Below are 26,933 nucleotides of genomic sequence, written 5' to 3'. Positions count from 1 at the left end.
GGGGGGATTGCTGTCTTATGATGTGTTTCACTCCCAAACCTGACCAATCAGAGGCCAGGCTACGAGGACAAAGGTAAATGAGAGCATGCCATCCTCACCTGATGAGAAGAGAGGAAAGAATATGAATTATAAAAGGTCACTAAAGGTCATCGATTTCTAATTAAGATAGACTTTTTTCAAGGTCTAATTCTTAAAAATTACTCAAATTTTTGCTTTTATTGTGAAATTCTGGACACCTCTGGCCTCTTCAAAAGACATTAAAATCACTATTTAGCTGAGCCGCTCATGACTCATATCAACCTTAAAGTCATAACCTGTACATTTTTATCACGAGCAAACATGCGATCACACACCTCTGGCTTTATTCAGTGACCTTTGCTGCATGTCAATCTCTTTCTTTCGTTTCCCTCCTGTCAGATCTCTACTTTCCATTATCTAATAAAAGTGTACAATTATAAAACAATATAGCTATTTGGCACTGTCTGCAGCTGTCGTTCATAACAAGGCAATAAAACACCACATAATCATGCCTTGTTTCCTTTGCACTATAATCCTTAAAATAAGACTTTGAGCTCTGTGCTACAATACAACCCTTGCAGAAGAAAAATGAACTTTGTACTGTCTGTTAGGAGTTTGCTAACTGACTTATGGCAAATAAAACACACAGCGGCTAAAAAAACAAGATATTATAAAGCTAGCACAGTAGCTGAAATGCACAAATCACATTAACTGCACTTCATGGTTACACGGTGAAGGGAAAAACCAGAGATTCTGCTCCCTTTAAATTGTGAGAGAGCATTGATTATTCTGTGCTAATGTTCACTGAACTCTTTACTCTTTATTATTATTTATTGATGACTTTAATGGCTGCTAACATCTGCAGTATCAAAGGGATCTGACATGAGGTTTCCATTTCAACGAGGATATTAAACAACAATCTACATATTATTAAATGATCATTTCAATTTTGTATCTGATGTTCTTGATGATGATCTTCTTGTAATTTCTTTTTAAAAACACAATGGATATAATGGATACATAATATCTGCTCAGCCTGCTTTCACATTGGTTAGTATTATATGAGTCATGACACAGAAACCTAATTAATAGTTAACCACAGTTTCAATACACACAAGCTTTTAAAATAGCTCCACCTTAGCCTCAAGCCTTCTTTTTGTCACCTTTCAGCTCGACTACCTGAAAAAGTTTTAAAAATGAAACTGTTTTACTTTATTGTTCACATCAGCACTGATTCGGCCTTTTCAAATTCAAACATTAAACACGTTTCAAAGTTCTGTAGTTATTCAAATGAAGTCCATTTAAAGTGCAGTTTTGTCTTGTGAGCATCTATAAAAAGCACCGATGATGATAAATGAAATCCAGCCTCCGTCCAGGGAAACCAAAACGGCCACGCTGCACATTCTTCTCACCATGTGTTTTCTTTTTTTTTTTTTTTAGATGAGAGAGCAACAGCTGATGCAATACTAAACCAAACAAGGGTTAGTCATCCTCTGACTCAAGCAGAAAATAGAGGAGATGACATTCGATTACACATTTCACTGAAGTGGTGCAACAAATGTCTCTATATATATAATCATTTAGTTTATATATGATCACTGTAGATTAGCCAGAAAATGTGTTTTTTAAAAAAAAATAGCTTTTCATAATAAATGTCCAAATATGATTTATTGCTTAATCCATTTTTAATCTATTAAATTGAGAATTTGCTGCTATTTCAGACATTTTATGGACTAAACCGGTCATTACCAACCTGGAAGTCATCATGTGATCCTTTTCATCTTTTGTTAATTGTGGATTAATTGATAATTTACCAATTTCAAACTGTTTTTAAAACCCATCTCTTCTCCTCGGCCTTTGACTCCCAGTAAGACGTTGACTTTATTTATTTGATTTCATTGTTTTTATTGTGTGGCTATTATTTTTATTCATGTTTTATGTCTTTTAATTTATTTTATTTGTATTTTAAATATAATTATATGCTTCATGTGAGCTGTTATGTCTTTTATTTATTCTTGTACATTCTGTACAGCACTTTGGTCCACTGTGGTTGTTTTAAAGTGCTTAACAAATAAAGTTGGATTGGACTGGAAGAACAGTATCTGTATCCTTCTGTATATGACAGTGAAAAAATGTAAAAATTAATCAATTAATTGAAGAAATGTATTTAAAAGATTAAAGATAATGAAATAATTATTAGTGATCACTTTCGATATGAAGCATGTTTTTTTCTGTATTGTGTTTGAGTGTTGGACACACATGAAGTGATCTGTGAGGAATTAAATGTTGTGACCGCAGCAGGTAACCTTTATTTATTTTTATTGTTTTAGCGTCTGCAGCGGCAGGTAGACAAAGACATCAAAGGTAGAAACCCACAACAATGTGTTGTTGAGTTTTTTTCCACACAGCTGCTCTCAAAAGTCAATAATGCAACCAGTTTGTTATTCAGTGAGTGAACCAGCAAGTCAGACCAGTTTGAACACAGGCTGCACAGCCAGCTCACAAGGAGGACCCATTTCTTACATTTGAGAGCTGTAAAAACACCCTATACTCTTCTACTATTCTTTAAGCCAGACTTTTCCTAATGTGACCCACAGTTTACAAAAAATAGAAATAAAATGCATCTTTTTAAAAATCAGCATTAAAACATGTTGTATTCTTCATATTCAATAAAACCCTTCTCCTGGGATAAAATAGTGACTGTGAATGTCTTTTTTTCTCTCTCACAGCTTCATTAAGGATTAATCAAACACTTAATAATGACTGATGTTGAGTTTATGAATGTGAATTAGTATAGAGTGTAATTATGAGTCAGAATATGAACAGTAAAGGTTAAGTAGTTATTAAGATGTTTTTAGCAAATTAACAACTATGTATGAACCTAAATATAATGAGTGCAGTGTTTCCCATTAATTATATAGACTGTGGCGGCCCGTGAGAGTCTAATTTGTGCCGCCACAGTTTCACAGTGAGCTGAACACGTCTGTACACTCTGCAAAATGTTACGTTGTTTTAGGGCTGAGCGATAGAGATAAATCAAGGTATTTTCAAACGAGATGTACGAGGAGAAGATCATAATAGTGTAATTACATAATCACTTCTGCTTTCTTTGTTTCACAACTGAAATATGGACACACATGGACAATTTCTTTCCTGTGTTTTGTGGGTGTGACCTTTTTGCCAAAATTTCTACAGCACTAAAAACAATTCTAGACATTTTACTTAAAAATGTACAAGATGCATGCACCCGGATCCCCCCCTAAAGGGTCAGACTGAGACCCTACCAAAATAGTCTCTCAAAATTCTGTGGGAAACACTGGAGTGTACTAAGTGAAATGTTAACAACTCAACCCCCCGTCCCTTCCTTCCCATTTTGCTACAAATTTGCACCACAATTGCCAAAAAAACTTTCCTATCTAGAGAATGGAGACATTTTTCTGACTTGTTTTATAACCACAGACATCAGAAACCAAAGACGTCACCGTAGAAATGTTTGTGGGGGTGTAATGTTGGGTCTTTCCAGGTTTCAGTTTTGGCCCTCTGGTTATTATCATTGTACACAGAAGTGACATCCAAACCGCTAATACGAGGGTGTGTTCGCTCACAAAGCTCTCATCTAGACAGCGGGGGATAAAACATTGTGAGAGTGTGTGTGTGTGTGTGTAAATGCACTTATAGATCCAATGAGACGGACTACACTCTCACTTTCTTTCACCATTCACCTCTTTTGTCTCCCTTTTGCTGTATTGACCTGGTTAGTTCAATAGCTACGTCTTCCAGTGTCTGCCGAACCCCCGAACACATGCACAGGCTGGGTCAGTGGGCCACTCATTCATCCCAGTAATGGTATTTGTCCTGGTGGAACCAATCTATGTCAGATATGGTGTTATCCCTCACATCAGACCAGCTTGAGAACAATCCTTAAGTGCTTAAAGAAGACCCCCATTAACACAATGCTCCCCAGTGTGTGTGTGTGTGTGTGTGTGTACAGTACGCCATCTGCTCTGCTCTGGACTGGAGCAGACTAATGGGGGCTATAGTGTGTATAAAAATGAGTAGGGGGGACTTTAAGAGTGGGCTAGCATCACACAGTATAATACATGTGATGAGTGTGTGAGCTCCACGCTGGCCAGGAAGAGAAGACGGAAAAGGTGTGTCGGTGAGGAAAACACACACACACACACACACAAACACACACACAGAAAAAAGGGGTGGGAATGCAGGAATGCTAAGGATATATGGTTGGTTTGTTAAAGGGGATGTTTATGTAAATATGTGTAGCAATGTGTGTCATGCTTTGGTTGTGATAATGAAATATCACAACTTGAGCTGCCATTAAACCTACTATATATATATCTATTATAATACATTAAATGTTAGTAGCTGTTGTGTAAAGCCCATTCATGAAATGCCTCTAATGTGTGTCACCATTTCAAGTAATAGACAGTCCAGGTACTGATAAATGGTGTTTAGGTGTATATATATATAATAATGTCCAACTATTCTACCACATATCAACACCACTGGGGTTGAAGTATTTGCTTTTACATTAAGAGCAGAGTCACTGTAATCTAATACAACCATGTAAAAGTATTAAAGCGATTTCACAATATCGAGAACAGGTGCTTCCAGTCTTGACGGTCCACTTCAACCCAAAACCGCTGCCACAAAACTACAAATACTGAATAAATCTGTAAGGAATTATAAAATATAGTAAAGGAAACTCACCATAAATTATTCCGACATGTCTTGAGTCATTGGGCTCTCTGGTGTTGGCAGTCCAACATAGTTAGCTTTGAAAAGAGAAAGCCTTTTACTGTAGGTTAAAATAGGTCCCGCAGCTATATGTTGAGTCAGTGCACTAAAAACTTCACTCGTCCAACAGGCAACTGAGAAAAAACGAGGTTAAAACTACAGAGTACACGTAAAAAACGACTCAAGTCTCGTACTGTTTATCATAAGTAGCTGGTTGTCTTCGCCCCCATCCTCGCTCTGTTGTTGTCTCTTCTTTGTTACCGGCGGCTTCTGTGAGAGGAGAGGACGGGAGGCAGAAGAGCCCCGACCGTCCGACAAGTTACCATGGAAACACGGCCACAGGTTCCGGTAAGGGCTTTCAAAAATAAAACCCGAGTGGCGCGAATGACTAAATGAATGAATGAATGGCTAAATGAGTGAGTGAGTGAGCGAGCGACTGTATGAGTGAATGTGGGAAATACAGCTAAAAACGAACAAACTAAAGGCTATATACAGTCACTGCAAAACAATAAGAAACAAAACAGATAAAAGACAGTGTAGAACAGACAAAATAGAGTAAGGTGAGGTAGTGCAGTTCATGTTAAGTGGGGGCTGCAAGTCTGAATAGGTGAGTTTTTAGCCTGTGCAATTTAATTCAGTCCAATACAACAGCTCTGATATAAATTCTACATTTATGACATTTATATGTTTTCAGTTTTTGTTAGCATTGTTAAAAAGGTGATAATTCTACTTTATGTTTATTATTGAGGTCACACTAGGTGATGGTGACGTACTGGGGTGCATTATATTTAATGGTGTTCCTAATATTTTGCCCGTCTCATGTATTTTAAGTTGGTACAATTAAGTAACTAATCACCAAACATGCCATGTGGGAGGTATAAAAATGCTGAGCAGGCCCATTTGTTTCTGATTTTGTATCAAGTTGGCAAGAGGAAAAGATCTTAGCAACTTTGAAGGAGTCACAAAGACTGTTCAACTGGATGGTGTTTCATTAGGAGCAGTGACTAAAGTGACATCTGCATTTAGACCTAAGGAAAGACATAAGATCAGAAAGTGTAGTCTCTGGTGTTGCTCGTGCATTAGGATTAGGAAACACTGAAATGCAACTCCTCCTCAGGTGACTGAGAAGGTCAATGCAGGACATGATCAGGCTGTCAGCAAGAACAGTCTGGTCACATATAGGCCTACATATTGAGTGATATTAAAGTAGGTTGGAGTGCATAAACCACTCATTACAAAAATGAATCCTTCAACATCAATAACTGGGCAAATACATGTGTGGCGTGCATGCCTGAATACTTGACCCCTACAGTAGGGGTAATTTTGCTGGCATGGTTTGGACCCACTTGTCCCCTTAGAGGGAAGGGTCACAACAAATAGAGCTTCAATCAGAGTACAGAGACTTAATGCTAAGGAGCAAGCTGATCTTGCAGCATGTGGTGGCCAAACATCTTACTAAGACACTTCATGTTGGTTTGTATACAGTCTGTCTGTATATCTCTGCAATTATTTCAGTAATACTCTAATACATGCTATGATCTTGACTCATTTTTAATGTCATGTTACACATCATGTCTGTTTTAACTTGTCTATTTTACTCTTGTAAAATATTGTATCTGTAACCTATTTTACATTTCAACCAAAAATCTTACTTTGACGATTTTGCTTTGTACGTTAGGCCAAGGACTCTTATTTTGAAGGCCAAAATGTCGCAATTCCGTCACTTCCGGTGAGGGTAATCTGCACTTGACGCATGTTTCTAATAAATTGACGCCACAGAAACCTGTAAATAATCTATGTATTTTGAGTATTTATTTATGTACTGTTATATAAAATACTATACCAATTTACTTTAAAGTGTATAAATTTAAAACGCGCCCAGTCTGAATTGTTGCACTTAGGACAGAGTCTCACTATTTCTACTGAAGCAGTTAAATGATCACATTCAGTACATGAATCCACCTGAGTGTTTGAGGATTACTACATGCCACAACAGGTGCACAGAGGGAGGTGATTGGCTCTGCATGTGTCCCTCCCCTCACCTCTGTATTTTACCTTCATGTCCGACTACCTCCACCTTGTGCCCTCATGTGGAACAAACATCATGTGTCCATTAAATTGTAGAAACTATATTATTATTCACTTATAAGTGAATAATAATATAGTAAGTTTAGTTAAGTAAGTTTCAATTGCCATACGAATGGTGGAAAACGATATATAGGAATGTAAATGGTGGTATAAAACTCAATTATCACTAGAAAATGAAAAGTTAAACATCATAAACATAGAAAAACGGACTATTTTCAAATTTATACCTTTACTATTTCACAATTATGACAGGATCTCACAAAATGGACTAACAATCTCATAATTGTAATTTACTATCATCATTTTTAATTACCATTTCATGACTCTGAGCTAATAATTCAAAATTCAACCCATCTATTTCATAATGTTGGTGTACTTTAATAATTTTGAGTTATAAAATCAAAATTATAACATATCACTATATAATTTTAAGCAACAAAATTTTGACATACTATTATACAATTTTGACCCATCATGAGTAATTATAACTTTATTAGTAAATATAACTATTAAGCATAACTGTTTTAAAATCTATTTTTTAGCTACTTTTGCTATGTACTGTTTTTGTTATGTATATTCTTATATTCCATCTTCTATACAAACATAATTTATACAATAAAGTTATTATTATTATTGTTGTGATTATTATATTACTATTGTTATATTATTATATTACTATTGTTATATTATATGTTATATTATATTTTTATCTTAAAATAAGCTTTTATAATATCTAGGCTGTTAAGTGTGATGTGTGCAGATGACTGTGGAGCATAAAACAGGCCCTTATGAATGAGAAGTAGACCCGGTCAGTTTGGTGTGAGACTTTACAGGAGCTGACCCTTTGACATATTTAGTCACCTACCGATTATGATTCAAGGACACCGCATGTGAAACTATAACAGCAGAATTTAATCTCAAAGCGAGGAGAGAGGTATCAACATGACGCAGATCTATTTAACTTGGATGCTCCTGCTGCGCAAAGATACTGCGGCAATCGGCGTTTATGCTCAGTGAGTCTCAGCGCATTCACGTATCGCTCCGCCGGCAGAGGAAATGCTCCTAGACCAATCACATCTGTGTTTACACCATCACCTGTCAAACACACACCCTCTGCTACACTTTCTCTCTATAAGGTAGGATTTCTGGATTTATTTGAATCTTATTTTTTTTATTTAAATGTGAAGACGGCGGGTGAAAGTCAGAGTCCTTGTACGGTAGCGATAAAAAGCCGGTGCGCCTCTGTACCGGGAGGCAGCCGGTGGGTTAGCAAGGTTAGCGTCCCACAGCTAGCGCGCTGGAGCTGGTTATCTGTCCGCCTGGCTTGTTTTTTTTAGCCGATTATCAGAAAGTCCTTGCGCCTAATCATCCCCGGCTGAGGTCGGTGCACGACGCTAGCAGAGGTTACCTAGCCGTGTAGCCGTATCGGTAACACGGCCGCTTAGAGAGCCACAGTCGCTTGCAGGTTAGCATCTTTAACTGCGTTGCTAAATGAGCCAAGTGCTCTTTGTGTCTTTCCTCCTTGCTTTCCTTCTCGCTTTCCAACCCTATCTGTCCATGTGCTTGTCTAACATTAAGTTAGCTGGTGATGCTCCACAATAGGACAAAAATAATAATAACGGCATTTATTTATTTAACCCCTTAACCAGCGACCAGATTAAAGCTCCATGTTATAACATGTGTATATAAAATACTATAAAATAATAACTTCTATCTGATCTGATTCTATCCGTTATTTCTACAGAAGAAAGTTAAATCATCTTGCTAAACTCCTCAAAATTACATCCACTGTATCAGATTACTATACACAGCCTTAGTTTCTTCACTTTGCAATAATAATACCTTTTCTAAGCAGCTTCAAATAAGTATAAAGACAAGGCAGCCCACTCTACAGTCCCTCTTATTATCCCTTTGGTACACAGATAAGAGGCCTTGCAAGAGAGGTACAAGAACATTAGATGATTCTTTATATACACTCATTGGACTCTTTATTAGTTACACCTGTGCAATCTAATGCAATCCAATACAACACATCTGCTATAAATTCTACATTTATAAAGTTTATATATTTTCAGTTTTTGTAAATATTGTCAGAAAAGTGCTAATTTTTCTTTAAGTTTATTATTGAGGTCATAGTGGATGAAGGTACATTGGTGCATTATACTGAATGGTGTTCCTAATATTTTGTCCACTTTCACATGCACGAGGGGGGCAAAATATTAGGAACACCGGTCAATATAATACACCCCAGTGCACCACCACCGCTTAGTACCACCTCAGTAATAAACATAAAGCAGAATTATCACCTTTTTGTCAATGTTAACAAAAACTGAAACTATATAAACATCATAAAAGTAGAATTTAAAGCAGAGTTGTTGTATTGGATTGAATTAAATTGCACAGGTGTACCTAATGAAGTTATTGGTGACTGTATATATGACCCCTCTACCCCTTTATTTTACATTTTCCACATCCTGAATATGTTTGAAAAACTCTATTATGCAAATATGTTTAATTAAATAAAGTTTACTTGCAGGACACAAGCTGTCTACTAAGTTACTTTGAAGTCAGTTTTCAGTGTGAATGTACACAGGAGGCTTCAAGTTTCCATATCAGACTTGTGTAAGTCGGGCTGTCACAATGAAGGAATTTCCTCTATTGTGACTTGGTGGCAGTGGCTCAATAGTGTGGCATGCAGCTTTAGTTTTTTTGTGAAAAGCAAGTTTGGCTGGATATGCCTTTTAGATTGAATGATTGCTGCTTTAAGTCACAGGTTAAATGGCAGCCTGCTTGGCAGCACGGTGACTTGGGAGAGTTTAAACATAATGGAGAGAAAATATTCATTCAGACGCTATTTTTAAGCATCAGCACCGACCCCAGGTCAGCTCACTCCGAGCCCGGCACCGATATGAGGGCTTAGCTCTAGGTGTGGACCGGGGGAACAACCAAACATTCAATACATTGCACAGTTGTGCCTGTTGCTTGTCATCCATAGTAGTATTACAATATCGCAGTTATTGCATCAGCACTATGTGTAAGCTGAATTTGGACCACGATTAGTTCCACACTGGTTGTGATGTCACAAATCTTGCTCGTACGTACGCCCCTTAAAATTATTTTCATGACCACAGAGGAACTTCTCACTTTGAACAGATCAATGTAAAAACAACTACTAAGTGTCAAACTCTGCACATGTGACATCCTGCACAGTGAAGCTCAATCTGTCTACTGAAGGAACAAGAAGACAAACACATTTTTGACTGGAGAAAGACTTTAACTACAACAGTACAGATTAAAATACTTTATTTAAACTAAAAGCCCTGCATTTAAAATGGTACCTAAGTATGATCAGAAAAATGTACTTCAAAGTATTCAAACTAGAAGGAGAACCCAATCAGTGTTACATTATATTATAATTTCAGTCTGATGTATTAATGTGTAATTGGTTGAGTTGAAGCAAATGTGAGCTTCTTAACTGGTGTGCTACTGTAATCTTTAAAAGTATATTTGCCTCTGAAATGTAGTGAATTTAAAGTTTAACACGCAGTAGCACAAAACGGTAAAACATGTGCTTATATTTAGTATTTAAAGTAGATTTGAAGTAAATGTACGTTCACCATTACCTCATTTGTTTCCTCTTAAGTATCTTTCAAGGTTGTTTAAATAATATACAGTACATTCTGGATGTCTTGTGCATCATTTAAGACATTTCCTGAAACATCAGCCTGGCATGTTCAGTATCCGTGTTTGGATGTTTGCTTGAATTTAAAACAAAGCGAACAATCTTTAGCTGTACAACAAACCGACTAACTGCTCGAGGTTTGTAATTTTCCCCTCCGTGATCTCAGTAGAAGACATCAGGGGCTGAACTGGCACTTTAGGGAGAGAGAGAAAAAAAGGCAGGTGCGTTATGTCTTATGATCACCATGTACAAGTTATCATCGCTCACAGTTTATCCTGCGCTGTTGAATATGTGTGATCGTGAAGGAGGGACGATGTGCAGAGGAGATGTGGAGAGGGGAGGGGGGGGGGGGGGGAAGAGAAGAGAGTGAATCAGATCCAGGCAGTATAAGGTGCAGTGCAGCTCGGGTGTTTACAGTATTAACCCGGCCTCTGTGCTGTGCAGCTTTCTGTTTGATTGACAGTGTTCACTTTCAGTCTGTTTGGTTTTTAATTGATCCTTCTTTTAATCCAGGAGCTGAAAAACACACTCACACTGAAGCGCTTACGGTAGCCGCTAACTGGACGGACTCTCTGGCAATTGACCTTTTGCAGGTAAGCCTGTTCTCACTTTACACAACGTTGTTAGACTAATCTACTTCTGCTCGACCTGATCCTACACAGCTTAAACTCAGCATCAATGCATACTTCTATATTTCCCACATGGCTCACGTCTTATTCATTGAGATGCATCTTGTGCCTTTCTTTTTTTCTTGACTTTTAAAGAAGGAGGGGGGGGGGGGGGTTAGGCAGTGTTTTCACATTCACATGCAGATTTCACATTGCACTTATGATGTGTGTGAATACGCACTGAGAGCAGGGAAGTGATCCCACTGGAACATTTCACAGATATTAGATAATAACAGAAAGTCACTGTTGTGCTCAGCCAGAAGCACAGTCGCACAGTGAGGGGATGTACTCGCGAGCCTGTTTTTCCCCCCAGAGTGAAAAAGAAAGCCATCTTGACTGTCAAAAGATCGACCGAAGTAAAAGATGTAATAGACTAAAACTTGCTTTATTTTATTAATAGGTCATTTGAGGACACATTTTTATAAGCCTCTTGAACATTCTTACAGTTTAATTGCAGCCAAAAAACTATAATATCTTCCTTAAACCCCAAGACTGTCTTCATGTTGACAAAGTTGAAGTAACACACAGAGTCAGAGGACAAGTACAAGGATTTGTAGGTTTTGTTTTTCCTTTGGATTTCCATTTTAAACACGCTCAGGGGAGTCCCGCCGTTACAATGTAAGCAAGGAATGTCAGCTGCGGTTGTTTTTAGTCCAGCGCTGCTCCGTCTAGTGTATGACTTGCGATAACCCTGTCCCTGAGGCTTCCTGGCACCTTGTGTTTGTCTGAGACTTGTGAAGTGTTAATTGGAACAGCTCAGGTGTAGCGCAGCGGCGTCGGTGCATTGTAGCAATGCCACAGAGGCAAAGCCTGGTCCTTCCGGGAAAGAAGGTCCTGGAGAGTATACAACGGTGCAGTCGAGGGAGTGAAGTGGAACAATGGTAGAGACACACAGGTTTATCACCAAGTTGTATGTGTTGTATTTTAAGCAGGTACAAAAGCTCATTTCTTCCTCTAATGTTCCATTTATTGCTCATTTATTCACACACCATCCTTCCCCATCTCCCCTTGTCTTAGCGGAATAGCGGAATAAGTCTTGAACTATGAGCTCAGTGGCAGTGTTGACACCGGAGAGCTTTGCAGAGCATCGCAGTGGCCTCAAGGACCAGGAGATTACAGGTAATGGCTGTTTTTAACCTGCTACTCCAAGCAAATACTATGCATATTAACCAAAGAGATCAGGTGAAGAACTTTCCCTGTGTGCCTTTTTGTTCAGTACAGTTATGATTTCTAAGTTATTTCCTTCAATTCAATAAATTTATTGTCAGTGCACAATGAACAACGAAATTAAGTGTCTCCATTGGTGCACAGAGTAACATAAAACTACATACAAATGGACACATTACAGTCTGAATGATGAATAAAACAATAAACAGAGATATAAAATTAGAATTAGTACATGCACTCAGCACACAGTTATATTCCACATGTACAGGTCAGGGTTGTACTTGCATTAGTCTGATATTCAGCAGTTTAGTTCCTTGATGGTACTCTGATAAAATCTTGCTAGTAATCTTAATATTGTTACTGGCTGCTCTATACTTCATATTTACCTCTGGTCGTCTCTCTCGTCTCTCTCTCCTGTGCAGGCTGTGTCCCGGAGGATGAGGCCTACATCCCCACCTACCTGGAGGCCTTCCCTCCGCTGCCGGAGAAGGGGGCACCAGGGGAGAAGGCCGGGGAGCCGGCTCCAGCATGGGGGAGCAGGATCAGGCCCATCAAAGCTTCTGTCATCACCCAGGTACATCAGCCATGGACTACACACACATTGACATTGACAACAACTAGGATGGTTAAAAATGTAAACACACGTATACTGTTCAGACTCTTGAGACGAAGTGTCGGGGACTGTAACTGAATTTTGCCGCAAGCTATTTTTGCTGCAGCAGTAGCGGTCAATAACATGCACCTGTTCTGGGAAGATAAGCAAAGGAGACACAATGGCCGAAATTTGAACCCCCCCCCCTCTAACCTCTTCTGTCTCCAGGTGTTCCACGTGCCCCTGGAGGAGCGTCGCTACAAGGATAACAGCCAGTTCGGGGAGGGCGAGGAGGCCAAGGTGTGCTTGGACATCATGCAGCGGACCGGAGCCCACATTGAGCTGTCTCTAGCCAAAGACCAGGGCCTGTCCATCATGGTCACCGGCAAACTGGACTCTGTCATGAAGGCTCGCAAGGAAATCGTAGCTCGACTGCAGACACAGGTACGTTCACCGCGGCTGTTGGTGCTTATAGTTAATTTAACGTTGAAACTGTGGAGATGAGGGATAACGAACGCCCAGCAGGGGTGTTTTCTTGACTAAAGCTAAAGAAAGGTTAAACAGGCAAAATTAAGTGTAGTACATCTCATTATACTCTTAAATCTAGAAGATAAAAACAGAACCTTGAAGCAGTCAGACGTGAGTGATCGTCAGCAAGAGCAAAATGACGAGTTTTGCCCTTTTTGTTTCTTTATCGAACACAATGTATGAGGTTATATTGCTTCAAGTGCAGCATGTGCTGATGTTGAATAATTTATATTTTGAAGGGTTATGAATTCTTTGTATTTTGTAACCTCACCAGATATATATATATGTTTTTAAATGTGTCCAAAATTGAAGCAGCAGAGGGTAAGACATGCTGAATTTTAATCCATGGTATGGATTAAGCTCCAAAAACACTGGATAGTACCCATAGCACAACTCAGTATGGTCTTTAAGCAGACCCCTGCTGCCCCCTATTTTGGCACCTTTTTCAAACCTCAGATCTTCCGTTTGTAATGCAGGCTCTCTGTTAAAACCCCAAGCAGAAATAACCCTCATGACATCATCAGGGTTAATGTTTCTATTTTTAGAGCTCCTTCTAGAGCCACATTACTCATCTTTTCACAGGCTTTGAAAGTTTGTGCCCCTTTAAATGACTGAAATGAACTTAACAGAACTTAAGATTTTTAACTTGAATGGGAGTGACATTAAAAACATCACTGACCCAAAGTTTTTTTTCTTACTAGGTAGTAGTAAAGAACATCACTTCAGCTTTTTAGACAAACTATTTTTATTGTGACAGTCTGTCACTTTTTCTCTGTGTTTGCTGTTTTTCCATCCCAGGGCAAAATTAAATTACAGTGGTTAAAAGTTAGGAGATACACAAATATTGTTAGATAGAAAAATCTTATCTGTGCAGGCAGACCGCTTTTGGATAAAAAAAGTTAAGTTGGAAAGTGACCGTCAGCTCCCAAGGGTTTTTTTTTCTGGGCCTCAGCAGCAAACATGCTGATTTCCACTGCAATTGGTGCATAAAGGTCCACCTGTTTAGCTGAGCTGCAGTTATTGATACAACAGTGCAGCGAAACTCTTTGTCCTCCTCACAAGGTCGAACACCTTTGTTTTGTTTTGTGTTTGTTTTCTTACTGAGTAGGAATAGAAGTAAAACCTCACATATTTCTTTGTTACTCTTGAGTTCAATCCAATTATTGTCCTCAGCAAACTAGAAATGTGAGAAACTAGATAACTAATAAGAGTAGAAACTGAAGCTTCACCACCAATCACTTACTGCTAGTTTTCAGTTTGTAACAATGCTAATTTAACTCTTTATAAACGTCCAAAACATCCTCCTGCCCCCACCCAGGCTTCTGCTACAGTCGCCATCCCCAAGGAGCACCATCGCTTTGTCATCGGTAAGAACGGTGAGAAGATGCAGGAGCTGGAGCTGAAGACCGCCACCAAGATCGCTATTCCACGTCCTGACGACCCCAGCGCCAACATCCGCATCACCGGCACCAAGGAGGGTATTGAGAAGGCTCGCCATGAAATCCTGCTGATCTCTGCTGAACAGGTCAGCTGCAGGGGGTGTTAAATATTTGGTGTAAAACCGCTATTTACACATCCTATTGTTTAATTAACTTCCTTCTCACATTTACCAGGACAAGCGTGCGGTGGAGCGTCTGTCCCTGGAGAAGGTCTTCCACCCCTTCATCGCCGGCGCCCACAACCGGCTGGTGCAGGAGCTGAGCCAGGAGACGGGCGCCCGCATCAGCATCCCTCCACCCAGCCTGCCCAAGGATGAGATCGTCATCACTGGGGAGAAAGAGGCTGTGGCCCTGGCGCTCAACCGTATCCGAGCCATCTACGACGACAAGGTGAGTTCACTCAAGAACAATTTCTATATTCTCAATTAGAGAAAAAACAAAGGCAGGACGAGATCATATAACCCCGTTATGAAAACCCCATAAAGTGTAGAAATCATTTATAATATTAAATTGACACATTTTACAGTGATTAATGGTTCGGCCTCTGCTTTAGAAACAGAGCTTTTATCTTCACATGCACAACAGGAGTCTTAAATCCAGATACAGCTTATTTCTGTGACCTGAGTCAAAAAACGAAGAACAGAGAATGATCAAACGTTTGCAGTCAGGGCCCCGAAGCTTTGCTGCAGCTTATCTGATGACTTCTGTTTGGTATAATTATCAGGGTTTCTCTCTCATCCACTCGGGTTAATGATCCATTTGCTGTCATGTATTATTTCAGTTGTTTTGCATTAATCACAATCCTTTCCTATTGATTTGTTTAAATGGGGACATTTTTATGATATATTGATTTTTAAAAAAATACTGTTAATGGATATCAGTGTTAAACATTGACAAACTTCTAAAAATTGAGGTGAAAATCTGTAAAAGTGGTACCTGCAAGTCAAAATTGAGGGCGTCAACCTGCTGTGAACACTACTTCCTCCTCTTGATGATGTCCAACTGTTTGCACTTGCCCACAAACAGCCATCATTAGTATTTGGTGCAAAGGTTTTTCAACGCCATTTTCACCTTGTCCATTCACATGTTTGAGTACGGAACGAGAAAAAGTTTATGAAGCTGTTATAATGAATGAAGCTTCTGGGAGTTAACCAATCAGAACAGAGAGGCAGGGCTTAAAGAGACAGATTTCAGACTGAGGCTGAACCAGTATATATATATAAGAGCCAGTATAGATAATAAGGAGTTTTGAACTGTAAGTCATTCAAATATATTCCAGTTGAGCCGCAGAATAGAAAAATAGAAAAAAAAGTGCATGATTTATCCCCTTTAACAAGTCCTGAAAATGTGTTTGATCACTATTATTACAGTAATGATGCTGATTATAACAATACATTTTTGCCCATTTCATCAAAAATTCAAAGCAAAAAAAAAAAAGAGTATGAAAAGCAGGGCAAGAACCACATAGACAGAGGCTGATTTGTTTGTTAAGATCCCTACCCACCATTCTTCTTTTTGTTTACTCAGGACTTGTGTCTCTTATCCCGTAATTTACTATAGCAGTTTGTCTGTGCCAGATTTGGATTGCATTTTAGACATTGAGGAAACGTGGGGCGCCCACAACGTCTCCAGCTGCAGATATTGAATTTGTGGTTCTCTGGTTTTTACCACAATCTCTCTTTGATCACTCGTTTACTCTACTTTCAGGATTCAAAGCTTCGTCTTTGATAAAATATGTTTAAAGTTACTGTTTTACACATAAATAATATGTGATGACATATTTTTGGGAGGAGAAGCCTTTATATTCACTATATTCTTAAACACACACCAATGTCTTCTCACACAAGTGTACAACAAACTATAAAAGATGGATGGATGTAACCTGGAGAGGAAGTGTGTGTGTTTCTTTTTGTGTGTACCAGATGATAGCTGGTGATAGGCAAGCCGGAGATAATGTGGAGAGAAAATTGGATTTCACCAGAGAACAACAGGATGAGAATGCTAATGTCATTTAGTGCATATGCATGAGAGGCAAAAACAAATGTATTATTTTCCTCTCTATTCTTTTTCTTCTCAGTCTCTTTTCTTCTCTCTCACTGCTCGCCTCTTTCCAATTATTTCCTCTTGTCTTTCTGTCACTCAGTCCTCCGTTTCCGTTCTATTCATGCCAACTGTTCTATCCATCCCGTTTTCTGTCTGTCATCCCTCTTTCTGTCTCCTTTCGTGTTCCTGCCCATCCCTCACTACGCTTCCTCCCTCTTAACCGCGGACATCCTTTCCGTGCCGCTCATCACTTCTAATCTTTTTTTTTTTCTACCCCGCAGAAGAGGAAGACCACCACCATTTCTGTGGAGGTGAAGAAGTCGCAGCACAAGTACATCATAGGCCCAAAGGGAAACACCCTGCAGGAGATCCTGGAGACCACAGGGGTGTCCGTAGAGATGCCTCCTTTGGACTCGGGCTCAGAGACCATCATCCTCAGAGGGGAGCCTGACAAGCTGGGACCGGCGCTTACGCAGGTCTACGCTAAGGTGAGGAAGAGGAAGAGGAGGAGGAGGAAGAGAATAATGTCATAATGTCAAACAATTGCCCTAATGTTTTCAAACCACAATTAAAACATTTTGTCGCTGCGCAGGCTAAGAGTGTGATGGTGGTGGAGGTGACAGCGCCGGCCTGGCTGCATCGCTTCATCATCGGCAAGAAAGGACAGAACATCGGGCGGATCACACAGCAGCTGCCACGAGTAAGAGGAGGGGATGATGAGAGGGATGGAGGAATACCAGCACTGATGGGCTGAGTTAGAAACCAGATATACACAAATCCCACATTCTTGCTCCTGCAATATGACAGGAAATACTTTGAGCATGCAGTATAAAGAATATATTACAGTAGTGTGTTGGATCTTGTGTCTTGTATAATAGGACCATGAATACACATGTAAGAGGACTTACATATGCTCACAACAAGGTGGGACAGGAGAGGTGGGTCTTTGATTGGTTCTGATTCATTTGTGTGTGTGTTTGTGCGTGTTTGTGTGTAGGTTCACATAGAGTTTACAGACGGCGAGGAGCGCATCAGTCTTGAAGGGCCGACAGAGGAGGTGGAGCAGGCTCAGGCGCAGATACAAGAGATCATCAAGGACCTGGTCAGTACACACACACACACACACACACACACACACACACACAGCTGCTCTTACATCTGACACAGTAAAGATTTGACCGGATTCAAGTGTTGTAATATGCAGGATTGTTTTTTTCCCTCTAGGCTCCATGTTTAAAATCACACTGACAAACATATCAGTCTAACGTCTCTCTCTGTCCCTCTGTGTGTCCAGCTGGTGAGGATGGATTACACTGAAGTCATCATAGACCAACGTTTCCACAGACACCTCATCGGAAAGAACGGAGCCAACAGTGAGTACACTTCAGTTTTGCTGATCTCAACAGAAAAAAAAAAACTCTGCTGTGGTTTAACATCTGAATGCAGTTACAAGTGCTTTAGAGGAAATCATCTACTGAACACATTGTTGTAGATCAGACAGAACAGATTGTGGTAGAGTGGCAGACAATCACTTCAGAGATGCTGCATCAAATTCTGTGCTCCAAAAATGCTTAAAGCAGTTAAACTTGTAAGTGTAGAAAAATTCAAAGAAATTGATTCGATCCAGAGGCAAATTTCTTTATTTTGATACTATTTATTTTCAGCTGTCTGAATGCAGCCAGTGTGCTCCACGAAAGTAAAACCTACTTAACTTTTTAGAGCCGACAGATGGTTAATATTTGATTCTCAAAAACAGCAACATATCTTTGAAAATGTGACCCTCCATTCACCCTCCGAACAGTCAATCGGATCAAGGAGCAGTACAAAGTATCGGTAAGAATCCCCCAGGACTCGGAGCGAAGTGGCCTCGTCCGGATCGAGGGGGACCCAAAGGGCGTCCAGCTGGCTCGCAGAGAGCTCATCGAGATGGTTCAGAGAATGGTGAGAATCAGGTCAAAATGTAGCCAAAAAAAAAGAGCTCTGTACACAGTAGCAGGAAGGCTAATAAAAATAAATTCACTCACTTCCAGGAAAACGAGCGCACCAAAGACCTGATTGTAGAGCAGAAGTTCCACCGGACAATCATCGGCCAGAAGGGAGAAAAGATCAAAGAAGTTCGAGACAAGTTCCCCGAGGTGAATACATGTTTTCGCTGATGCTTACTGTAACATATCACACCTCTTCATTATTGTAAAATAATTACTTATGGTTCAGTTCTAATCTAATATGACGAGTATTATCTAATCAACCTCCAGGTTATTATCAATTTCCCCGACCCGGCGCAGAAGAGTGACATCGTCCAGCTGAGAGGGCCGAAGAACGAGGTGGAGAAATGTGCCAAGTTCCTCCAGAAAATCATTGCCGACCTGGTATGATCCACCGCAGAGTTTCATCATCTCCCTTACACAGTATTACTGTCCACTTCACAGCGTCCCTTTCCCTCTGTTTTTCCTGCAGATTGAGAATAGCTTCTCAATTTCCGTTCCCATCTTCAAGCAGTTTCACAAAAACATCATTGGTAAGGGCGGCGCCAACATCAAAAAGGTGAGACCTTAAAGACTTCTTTGAAAATGTGACACTTGTTGTGACTAGCTTTCTTAAGCTTATAACTTAATATCAAATCCTCAACGTTACTGTGGCAGCTCTAAGATATTGTCTCCAGAACAAATGTGACTATATGTCAAAGATGGATAATAAGAGATTTTGTTCGTGCTGCCAGATCCGTGAAGAGACCAACACTAAGATAGACCTGCCAACAGAGAACAGTAACTCCGAAATGATCGTCATCACAGGCAAGAAGAGCAACTGTGAGGCAGCCAGAGATCGAATCCTCGCCATCCAGAGAGAACTGGTGAGAAATCTGGGTTAGGGTTAGGAAGATAAAAAAATGAACTATTTTTTTCACTTCACCTTATTTGCCCCCCTGAAAATTGAATTATTCAACAAGATGTGATCGAAAAATATTGAGACATTTAGCAATAAAATACAACTTGATATTTTTATGCTTAATTTACTTGCTTAATTTAAAGCCTAAAACCTAATCGGTGGAACTAATTTCCCTAAATGTCAGATTTTGTTTGTGATTAACCTTCTTGGTTTGATTTTGATATAACCAATAATTATAAACTCATCCCTACAGGCCAACATTAAGGAGACGGAGGTCACTATACCAGCCAAGCTGCACAACTCTCTGATCGGCTCCAAGGGCTGCCTGGTGCGCTCCGTCATGGAAGACTGTGGCGGCGTCCACATCCATTTCCCTTCCGAGGGCTCCGGCTCAGACAAGGTTACCATCAGAGGGCCCGCCGGCGAGGTGGAGAAGGCCAAAAAACAGCTGCTGCAGCTGGCTGAAGAAAAGGTTGGTGGGAGGGGAGAGAAAAAGGTTTGAAGATTGGCAACTATGGATGGATTTAATAGTGAATTAAGACAAAGATGAGAATAAGGAAGTTACTTGGAAGAAAAAAGGGAAGCCAAGAGCAATTACTTACACCCCTTTCCTGTCCTACTTCCTCCTCCTTGTCCTTTTATAGCAAGTCAACAATTTCACAGCTGAGCTGCAGGCCAAGCCAGAGTACCATAAATTCCTGATAGGTCGTGGTGGGGCCAATATTCGCCGTGTACGGGACAAGACGGGGGCCCGCATCATCTTCCCGTCACCGGATGACACAGAGCAAGAACTGATCACCATCGTAGGGAAAGAAGAAGCTGTTCGTCTGGCCCAGAAGGAGCTGGAGAGCCTGGTCAAAAACTTGGTAATAAAGTGGTAACATTCTTATATTCTTTCTCAGTTCAAATGTTCCCTTCTTACTACTTTTCTGTCGTTTCCCTCTCCAGGACGACGTGGTGGAGGACAGCATGGTAGTGGACGTCCGCCACCACCGCCACTTCGTGTGCCGGAGAGGTCAGGTGCTCCGCGAGCTGGCTGAGGAGTACGGTGGTGTGGCGGTGAGCTTCCCTCGTACGGGAGCCAACAGTCAGCGGGTCACACTGAAGGGAGCCAAAGACTGCGTGGACGCCGCAAAGAAACGCATCCAGGAGATCATCGAAGACCTGGTAAAAAACATATAATGTCATAATAACATGTGTCATAAGAAAATGTGTTTTTGTTTGGACACTTAGTGTTGTGTTGTTGAGTGTGTTACCCAGCTGCCTCCTCTTCTCTTGTACAGGAGTCCCAGGTGAGCGTGGAGGTAGTGATCCCTCAGCGTCACCACCGTGCCATCATGGGGCCTAAAGGTTGCCGCATCCAGTACATCACCAGGGAGCACGAAGTCCAAATCAAGTTTCCTGAGAGAGACGACAGCTCCGCAGGTCAGAAACACAACACACAAGAGAAATGTGGTTGCATCTATTTACGACAAGAAGAACACAAAACAAATTCTTCTAAAAGTAGCGTTAAGTAGAAATTAGCACTCAGGTTTATCTTTTCTATCAGCTTGTTTAGCAGCTTTATGTCAACTGCTAACAGGTTAATATTTTGGGTACAAATTGCATCCAAAATGATGTTTTTGTGTAGAAAAGACACAAGAGAAAGTAGATGTTTTAATACATTTTTGTGGTATTATTACAGGCCAGGAAGCTTCACCACATGAGAATGGAGAAGTTAGTCCAGAGGCAGAGTTCGTCCCCCGCAAGTGTGACACCATCGTCATCTCTGGGCGAGCAGAGAAGTGTGAACCGGCTAAAGCTGCGCTGCTGGTAAGCGCCATTCAACTTCTGTGTATTCTTTATTTAGAACATTTAATTTTGAATACACTTTTTTTCTGTCTCCTGTCATCTGTGTCACATTTCATCGTGTCACCACCTCCTCCTCCTCTAGGCACTGGTGCCCATAACTGAGGATGTGGAGGTGTCTTATGAGCTACATCGCTACATCATTGGTCAGAAGGGCAGTGGAATCAGGAAGATGATGGAGGAGTATGAGGTTAGTTATGCTTCTCTCTCCTATTCTTCCTCTCTCTCCTAGCTACCCAGGCAGAGGCAGATGGCCGCCCACTTTGACCCTGGTCCAGTCTGAGGTTTCTTCCTGTTAAAAGGTTTTATCTTGCCACTGTCGCCAAGTGCACTCATGTGGGAATGTTGGGTCTCTTTAAAATTCAAACCTGAAGAGTACAGTTTAACCTGCTCTATGTGTAAAGTGCCTTGAGATGACATTGTTGTGATTTGGGGCTATACAAATAAAGATTGATTGATTGATTAGCTGATGCTTTGTGGCTCTCTGGTGCCATCTGCTGGCTAAAGAATAGAATAGAATAGTCTTTATTGTCATTGTCAGGACAATGAAATGTTGTTGGAGCAGTCCTCCAGCTGCCTTGTACATATAAATAAATATAAAATATGAAAGAAAACAATTTAACAATATATGCAAAAATTGTTTTCTTTTATATTTATATTTATTTTTCATAGTTTTGAGTGAAAAGATATACTCAAAATGGCAACGTTTGATTGTTTCACGGTTTTGCACATGCAGGTGAACATCTGGGTGCCACAGCCAGAGAAACAGCTGGATGTGATCAAGGTGACGGGCCTGGTTGCCAACGTAGAGCGAGCCAAGCAGGGTCTCCTGGAGAGGGTCAAAGAACTGCAAGCCGAACAGGAGGACAGGGTACAAACATGCATGTTTAGTTATCAAACTGAATTTCTTGTCTTCTTATCATTACAACTGTTTTGTTGGACATTAACCTCCTCTTGCTTCTTAGTAGTTGCTACGTGGCTTTCTAAATATAGACATGAAGCTTTTTCTGTTGTTGTGCTTGTTGTTTGTCGCTGTGCAGATCTAAACTAAAGATCTGAACAACCAGCTACAAAGTTCACAGCTACACTGACACTTCCTCTTTCTCGTGTAACACCTAAAAATCGTGAATATACAGATCATATGCAAAGTGATATTTGATAGTGTGAAGATATTTGAGATGATGCCGAACCTTGCTGCTCCGTCTCCTCTCAGGCCCTGCGGAGCTTCAAGGTAACCATGTCCGTAGATCCAAAGTTTCATCCCAAGATCATCGGCCGCAAGGGAGCTGTCATCTCTCAGATCAGGAAAGACCACGACGTCAGCATCCAGTTCCCCGACAAAGGAGACGAGCAGCAGGTGTGTGGGTTGACTTTTAAATTGTAAGCAGCTGGTGTGGCTTCAAACTGCTGGGATCTATTTTATCTTCAGTAACGGATTTCATCATGAGAATTTGATATAAAATCCTCTGATTGTTTCCTGCTTTCTAACCTTAACCCTAACCCATCCTCACCCCTTCTTCCCAGGATCTGATCGTGATCTCGGGGTACGAGCGTAACGTGGAGGAGGCGCGTCAGGCCATCCAACAGCTGGTGGCCGAGTTGCAGGAGATGGTAAGCCAGGACGTTCACCTGGACCCGAGGACCCACGCCCGCATCATCGGCGCCCGTGGCAAAGCCATCCGCAAGCTGATGGAGGAGTTCAAGGTTAGATGCGACACCAGTGAAGACGAGGAATTTGTTTTCACCTGTTTCCACTCTTATTTTAACCTGTGTACGTCTTGTTCAGGTGGATATCCGGTTCCCTCAGCCGGGCTCCGATGAGCCTGACAAAGTGACGGTGATGGGCCTTCCTGAAACCGTAGACAACGCCATCGACCACCTGCTCAACCTGGAGGAAGAATATGTGAGTTCACAGTGACGTAGATCTGTTCACGGTGCATTCACAGGCAAACCATGAGTGCAGTAACACAAAATCCTCAGCGTTTATCAATTGCTTTGACAGAGTCAATTACACATTACATTCTAATTTACATGTTCATGTTTTTTTCATTCCCCTGTGCAAAATTAAACGGAAATGTTCAGATCCTGGCCAAAAAAAATAAATCTGACAATTATACAATTAACACATAAAATTGGAAATATGGATAAAACACTTATTTCCTGGTTACTTGGGAAGATATATTCTTGATTGTATTTCTATAACATTTATATCTAGGCTTTTGCTATATATCAGTCAGGAGGGCCTTATTAAAGGGTAGGTAGTTGAAGAGATCTCCTCCCTCCTCTGGTGTTATTCGTTCTGAAACCTCCGGCTCTGCTCGCGGCACTCAGCAGCCGTCTGTCCCTCGGGTCCTTCCGGTGCATTTATAAACATCTCACACACTCAGACTCGGCACTGTGACAAAGCCAGAAAAAGGATGCAGGTTAAGTCTTCCTTTTTAAAAGAAAAATTGGTGCAGTTTCTAGAATTAAGAGTCACAAACCCCTCACTTAAGTCAAAAAGCTACATTCATTATAACTCAGTTCAAAATGAAAACGGACTCATTAACGATCACAGTTAACACTCGTGTTGGTAACAGCAGAGCAAAAGGAAGCGTGAAATAAAAACCTGTTTCAAGATCAGTTTTCTTCTCTCCACCTCTCCCAGATGCTCAGTGTGACAGAGACCGAGACCCTGGCGGCATACATGAAGCCTCCGTCACGTTATGGAGGAGGGGGAGGAGGAGCAGGAGGATTGGATGATGGTAGCGGGGGTCCAGCTAAGGGCTTCGTGGTGCGGGACGCCCCCTGGAACGCATCAGGGAACAAGGTGGGACAGACAACTCTCAGAAAGGCACACATGATATTTTTATTTATTCGGTATTCATCATTTAACTCTTTCCTTTCTGTGTCATTATCAACCTCTTTGCGTCTGCTCGTTCCAGGCTCCTGACATGAGCAGTGCGGAGGATTTCCCCACATTCGGGACAGGCGTGGCCCCGAAGCAAACATCCGCCTGGGGCCCCAAGAAGTTCTGAAGCCGCTCACCTGGACGAAATTTAGAAAAAAAACTTAAAAAAAAATAAAAACTTGTGTAAAGTAGATGATGAGAGACAAAACAGATCTCTAATCAAATTGCTGCTCACCCTCCCCTCCCCATTTAGTGACTTCCCTTTGACTCTCTTTTTTCTGTGAACTCCTTCTTAGCGTCCTCCCACAACCAGCCACAACGAATTTTCGGGAGAACTATTCCTTCTTTTTTTCCTCGTCCGTCTCCTCCCTTCTACACGTGAGAGAAAAGGTTAACAAACAAACAAACAAAAAAAGAACATTGAGTGCTCTCTCGTCGTAGTATCGCTGTCCCGCTCGGCCTCTCGATTACACCACCCCTGCCGGTCTCGCTGAAACATTTCAAAAACTGCCCCCTCCTCCAACATCCCCCCCTTTTTTTTTTCCTCCTCTGACTGCCAAACCCCCCCCCCCCACAACCTCCTCCTCCTCCCCCTCACAAAATCAAACGAGCACCCCACTGCAGTACATTAGAAATGTTTCAACTCTTCAGAGTCTGCTGAGTCAGGGGAAGAGAAGTCAGAGAGTGGAAGCCAGTGGAAAAAATCTTAGGACAACTGAAGTAAGACGCTTTCAGGGAGGTGGGGGTCGTGTATCCAAGTCAAAATCTTGGATTTTTAAACTTTAAAAAAAAAAAAAAGTGGGGTGGGGTGGGAGGGGAGGGGATCTGTGTTTTACTGTGTAAGAAGAGTTTGTAAACTATGACATCTTTTAAGGTTCTTTTCCTGTGGTTTTTACAAAGAAGTTACTTGTTGGCTCACCTTTCACGCTAATGTCACTAATGTGGTGCAGCAGGTGAGGAAATGGGCTGCGTGAATGTTTCTGTGTGTGTGTGAGTGTGTGTGTGTGTGCGCGTGCGTGGATTCAGGAAAAGTTTTGTAAATCCCGATTTTATTTATTTCAGAGCTGGGAGCTGCTGTAGTCAACTTTCTGGTTTGTTTGTCGTTTGTTTCTTTTTAAAATGATGAATTTAAAAAGAAATGGAAGTCCTGCACTGATTTTTTTGTTTGTTTGTTACGAAGGTCGTTTTTTTTTGTGTGTGTCACAATTGTTTTATTTATTCAAAGAAAGGAGCCATTTTATTTGAACTACTGTGATCATGCGTTTTTTTTTTATAAAAGCACTCACTGTAGCTTGATGCTTACAACCTTATGTCTGGGAGTGAATGTTGTACGTCAGGGTTCGGGAACATGTTACCAGTAGTTATGTGTAAGTGTACAAAGAATTTTTCGCTATTTTTTTAAAATTGTGTGGGATTTTTTGTTGTTGTCGTTGGTTTCTGGCACATTTGGAAGACTGTATGTATGTATGTATGTATGTATGTGTGTGTGTGGGTGGAAGTTAAGATGTATATTTGAATGAAGCTGAACCAAACTTTTACATCCATTGTCTTTTGTCTGTTTGTCTCTCTTCTCAGAGCTGTTTCCAGAGCTAGCTCTTCTGGAGGGTTTTTAACCTTGCAGCTCCTTTATGAACACTGGATCATTTCTGTCAATATACACACAACGCTGTTTAAAATCTGACCTCCACTCCCAAAAAAAAAAAATCAAACTCACACAAACAGCTGCACTTATTTGTTTTTTTTTTCTTTTGCAAGTGTTTCACATGTTTTTTTAGTAGTAAAAACCTTTGTCTCCCCCTTTTGTTTTTCCAGTTCTGAGACTTAAAATGACACAAGTCCTGTTTGCTAAACCGTACTCTTGGCCCAGATTTCGATCAGTTTAGTCAAAGCTTCCTCACGCCTGTCTTGTATCTTAAAAAACACAGTACATTTTGGGAAATATAGATATTTCTTAACAGATTTAGATGAGAAAATTGACTTAGCATAATGCAGGGGAAAAGGCTAGCCTGGTTATCTCTCAAAGACTTTCTAAATGACTAATGAACATGCTGTACCATATTTATACAAAAGAAAGGAAGTAGAGGAAACATAAAAAATACAATTTAAAGTTTTACAGCACAAACCCGATGTACTCCATTCTAGCTTGGCGCTGTGTGTTGCTAGGCAACCAGAGGAGATGCTATGTAGAAAACATTGGGCCGATGGATAAACTGTTGTTAGTGGAGAAATAGTACCATTAATAGTTAATAACTCTAATAGTTAATAACTCCAACTAAATAACACCAAACTGTTGTTCTGACATTTGTTTGTGTATGGTTTAAATTATCAA

At 40.6% G+C, this 26,933-nt stretch overlaps 1 protein-coding gene across 1 annotated transcript; it reads left to right on the top strand.

Annotated features, from left to right (window-relative positions):
* The first annotated feature begins 7,958 nt into the window (after positions 1 to 7,958).
* hdlbpb (high density lipoprotein binding protein b) lies at positions 7,959 to 25,169 on the top strand. The gene is made up of 28 exons (XM_053343901.1): positions 7,959 to 7,997; positions 11,057 to 11,136; positions 12,229 to 12,330; positions 12,801 to 12,952; positions 13,199 to 13,414; positions 14,817 to 15,023; positions 15,112 to 15,327; positions 17,262 to 17,468; positions 17,573 to 17,680; positions 17,978 to 18,082; positions 18,275 to 18,353; positions 18,782 to 18,921; positions 19,011 to 19,115; positions 19,236 to 19,349; positions 19,438 to 19,524; positions 19,700 to 19,831; positions 20,120 to 20,338; positions 20,511 to 20,732; positions 20,815 to 21,033; positions 21,150 to 21,291; positions 21,551 to 21,678; positions 21,800 to 21,904; positions 22,451 to 22,585; positions 22,928 to 23,071; positions 23,239 to 23,418; positions 23,501 to 23,617; positions 24,362 to 24,523; positions 24,639 to 25,169. The coding sequence occupies exons 3-28, from the start codon at positions 12,255 to 12,257 to the stop codon at positions 24,729 to 24,731; spliced, it is 3,810 nt and encodes a 1,269-aa protein (XP_053199876.1). The 5' UTR covers positions 7,959 to 7,997; positions 11,057 to 11,136; positions 12,229 to 12,254; the 3' UTR covers positions 24,732 to 25,169.
* The last annotated feature ends 1,764 nt before the right edge of the window (positions 25,170 to 26,933 follow it).

The sequence above is a fragment of the Scomber japonicus genome, chromosome 22 (assembly GCF_027409825.1).
Source record: "Scomber japonicus isolate fScoJap1 chromosome 22, fScoJap1.pri, whole genome shotgun sequence".
NCBI classification, from domain to species: domain Eukaryota; kingdom Metazoa; phylum Chordata; class Actinopteri; order Scombriformes; family Scombridae; genus Scomber; species Scomber japonicus.
The sequence above is the reverse complement of the archived record's forward strand: the minus strand, read 5'-3'. Positions and strand labels throughout refer to the sequence as shown.

Excerpts from the sequence above, each read along its gene's own strand:
- hdlbpb (XM_053343901.1), top strand. The coding sequence starts at position 12,255 with ATGAGCTCAGTGGCAGTGTTGACACCGGAGAGCTTTGCAGAGCATCGC. Across the intron at positions 15,024-15,111 it reads TGCTGATCTCTGCTGAACAG|GACAAGCGTGCGGTGGAGCG; the intron begins GTCAGCTGCAGG and ends CACATTTACCAG. Across the intron at positions 22,586-22,927 it reads AAGCCGAACAGGAGGACAGG|GCCCTGCGGAGCTTCAAGGT; the intron begins GTACAAACATGC and ends GTCTCCTCTCAG.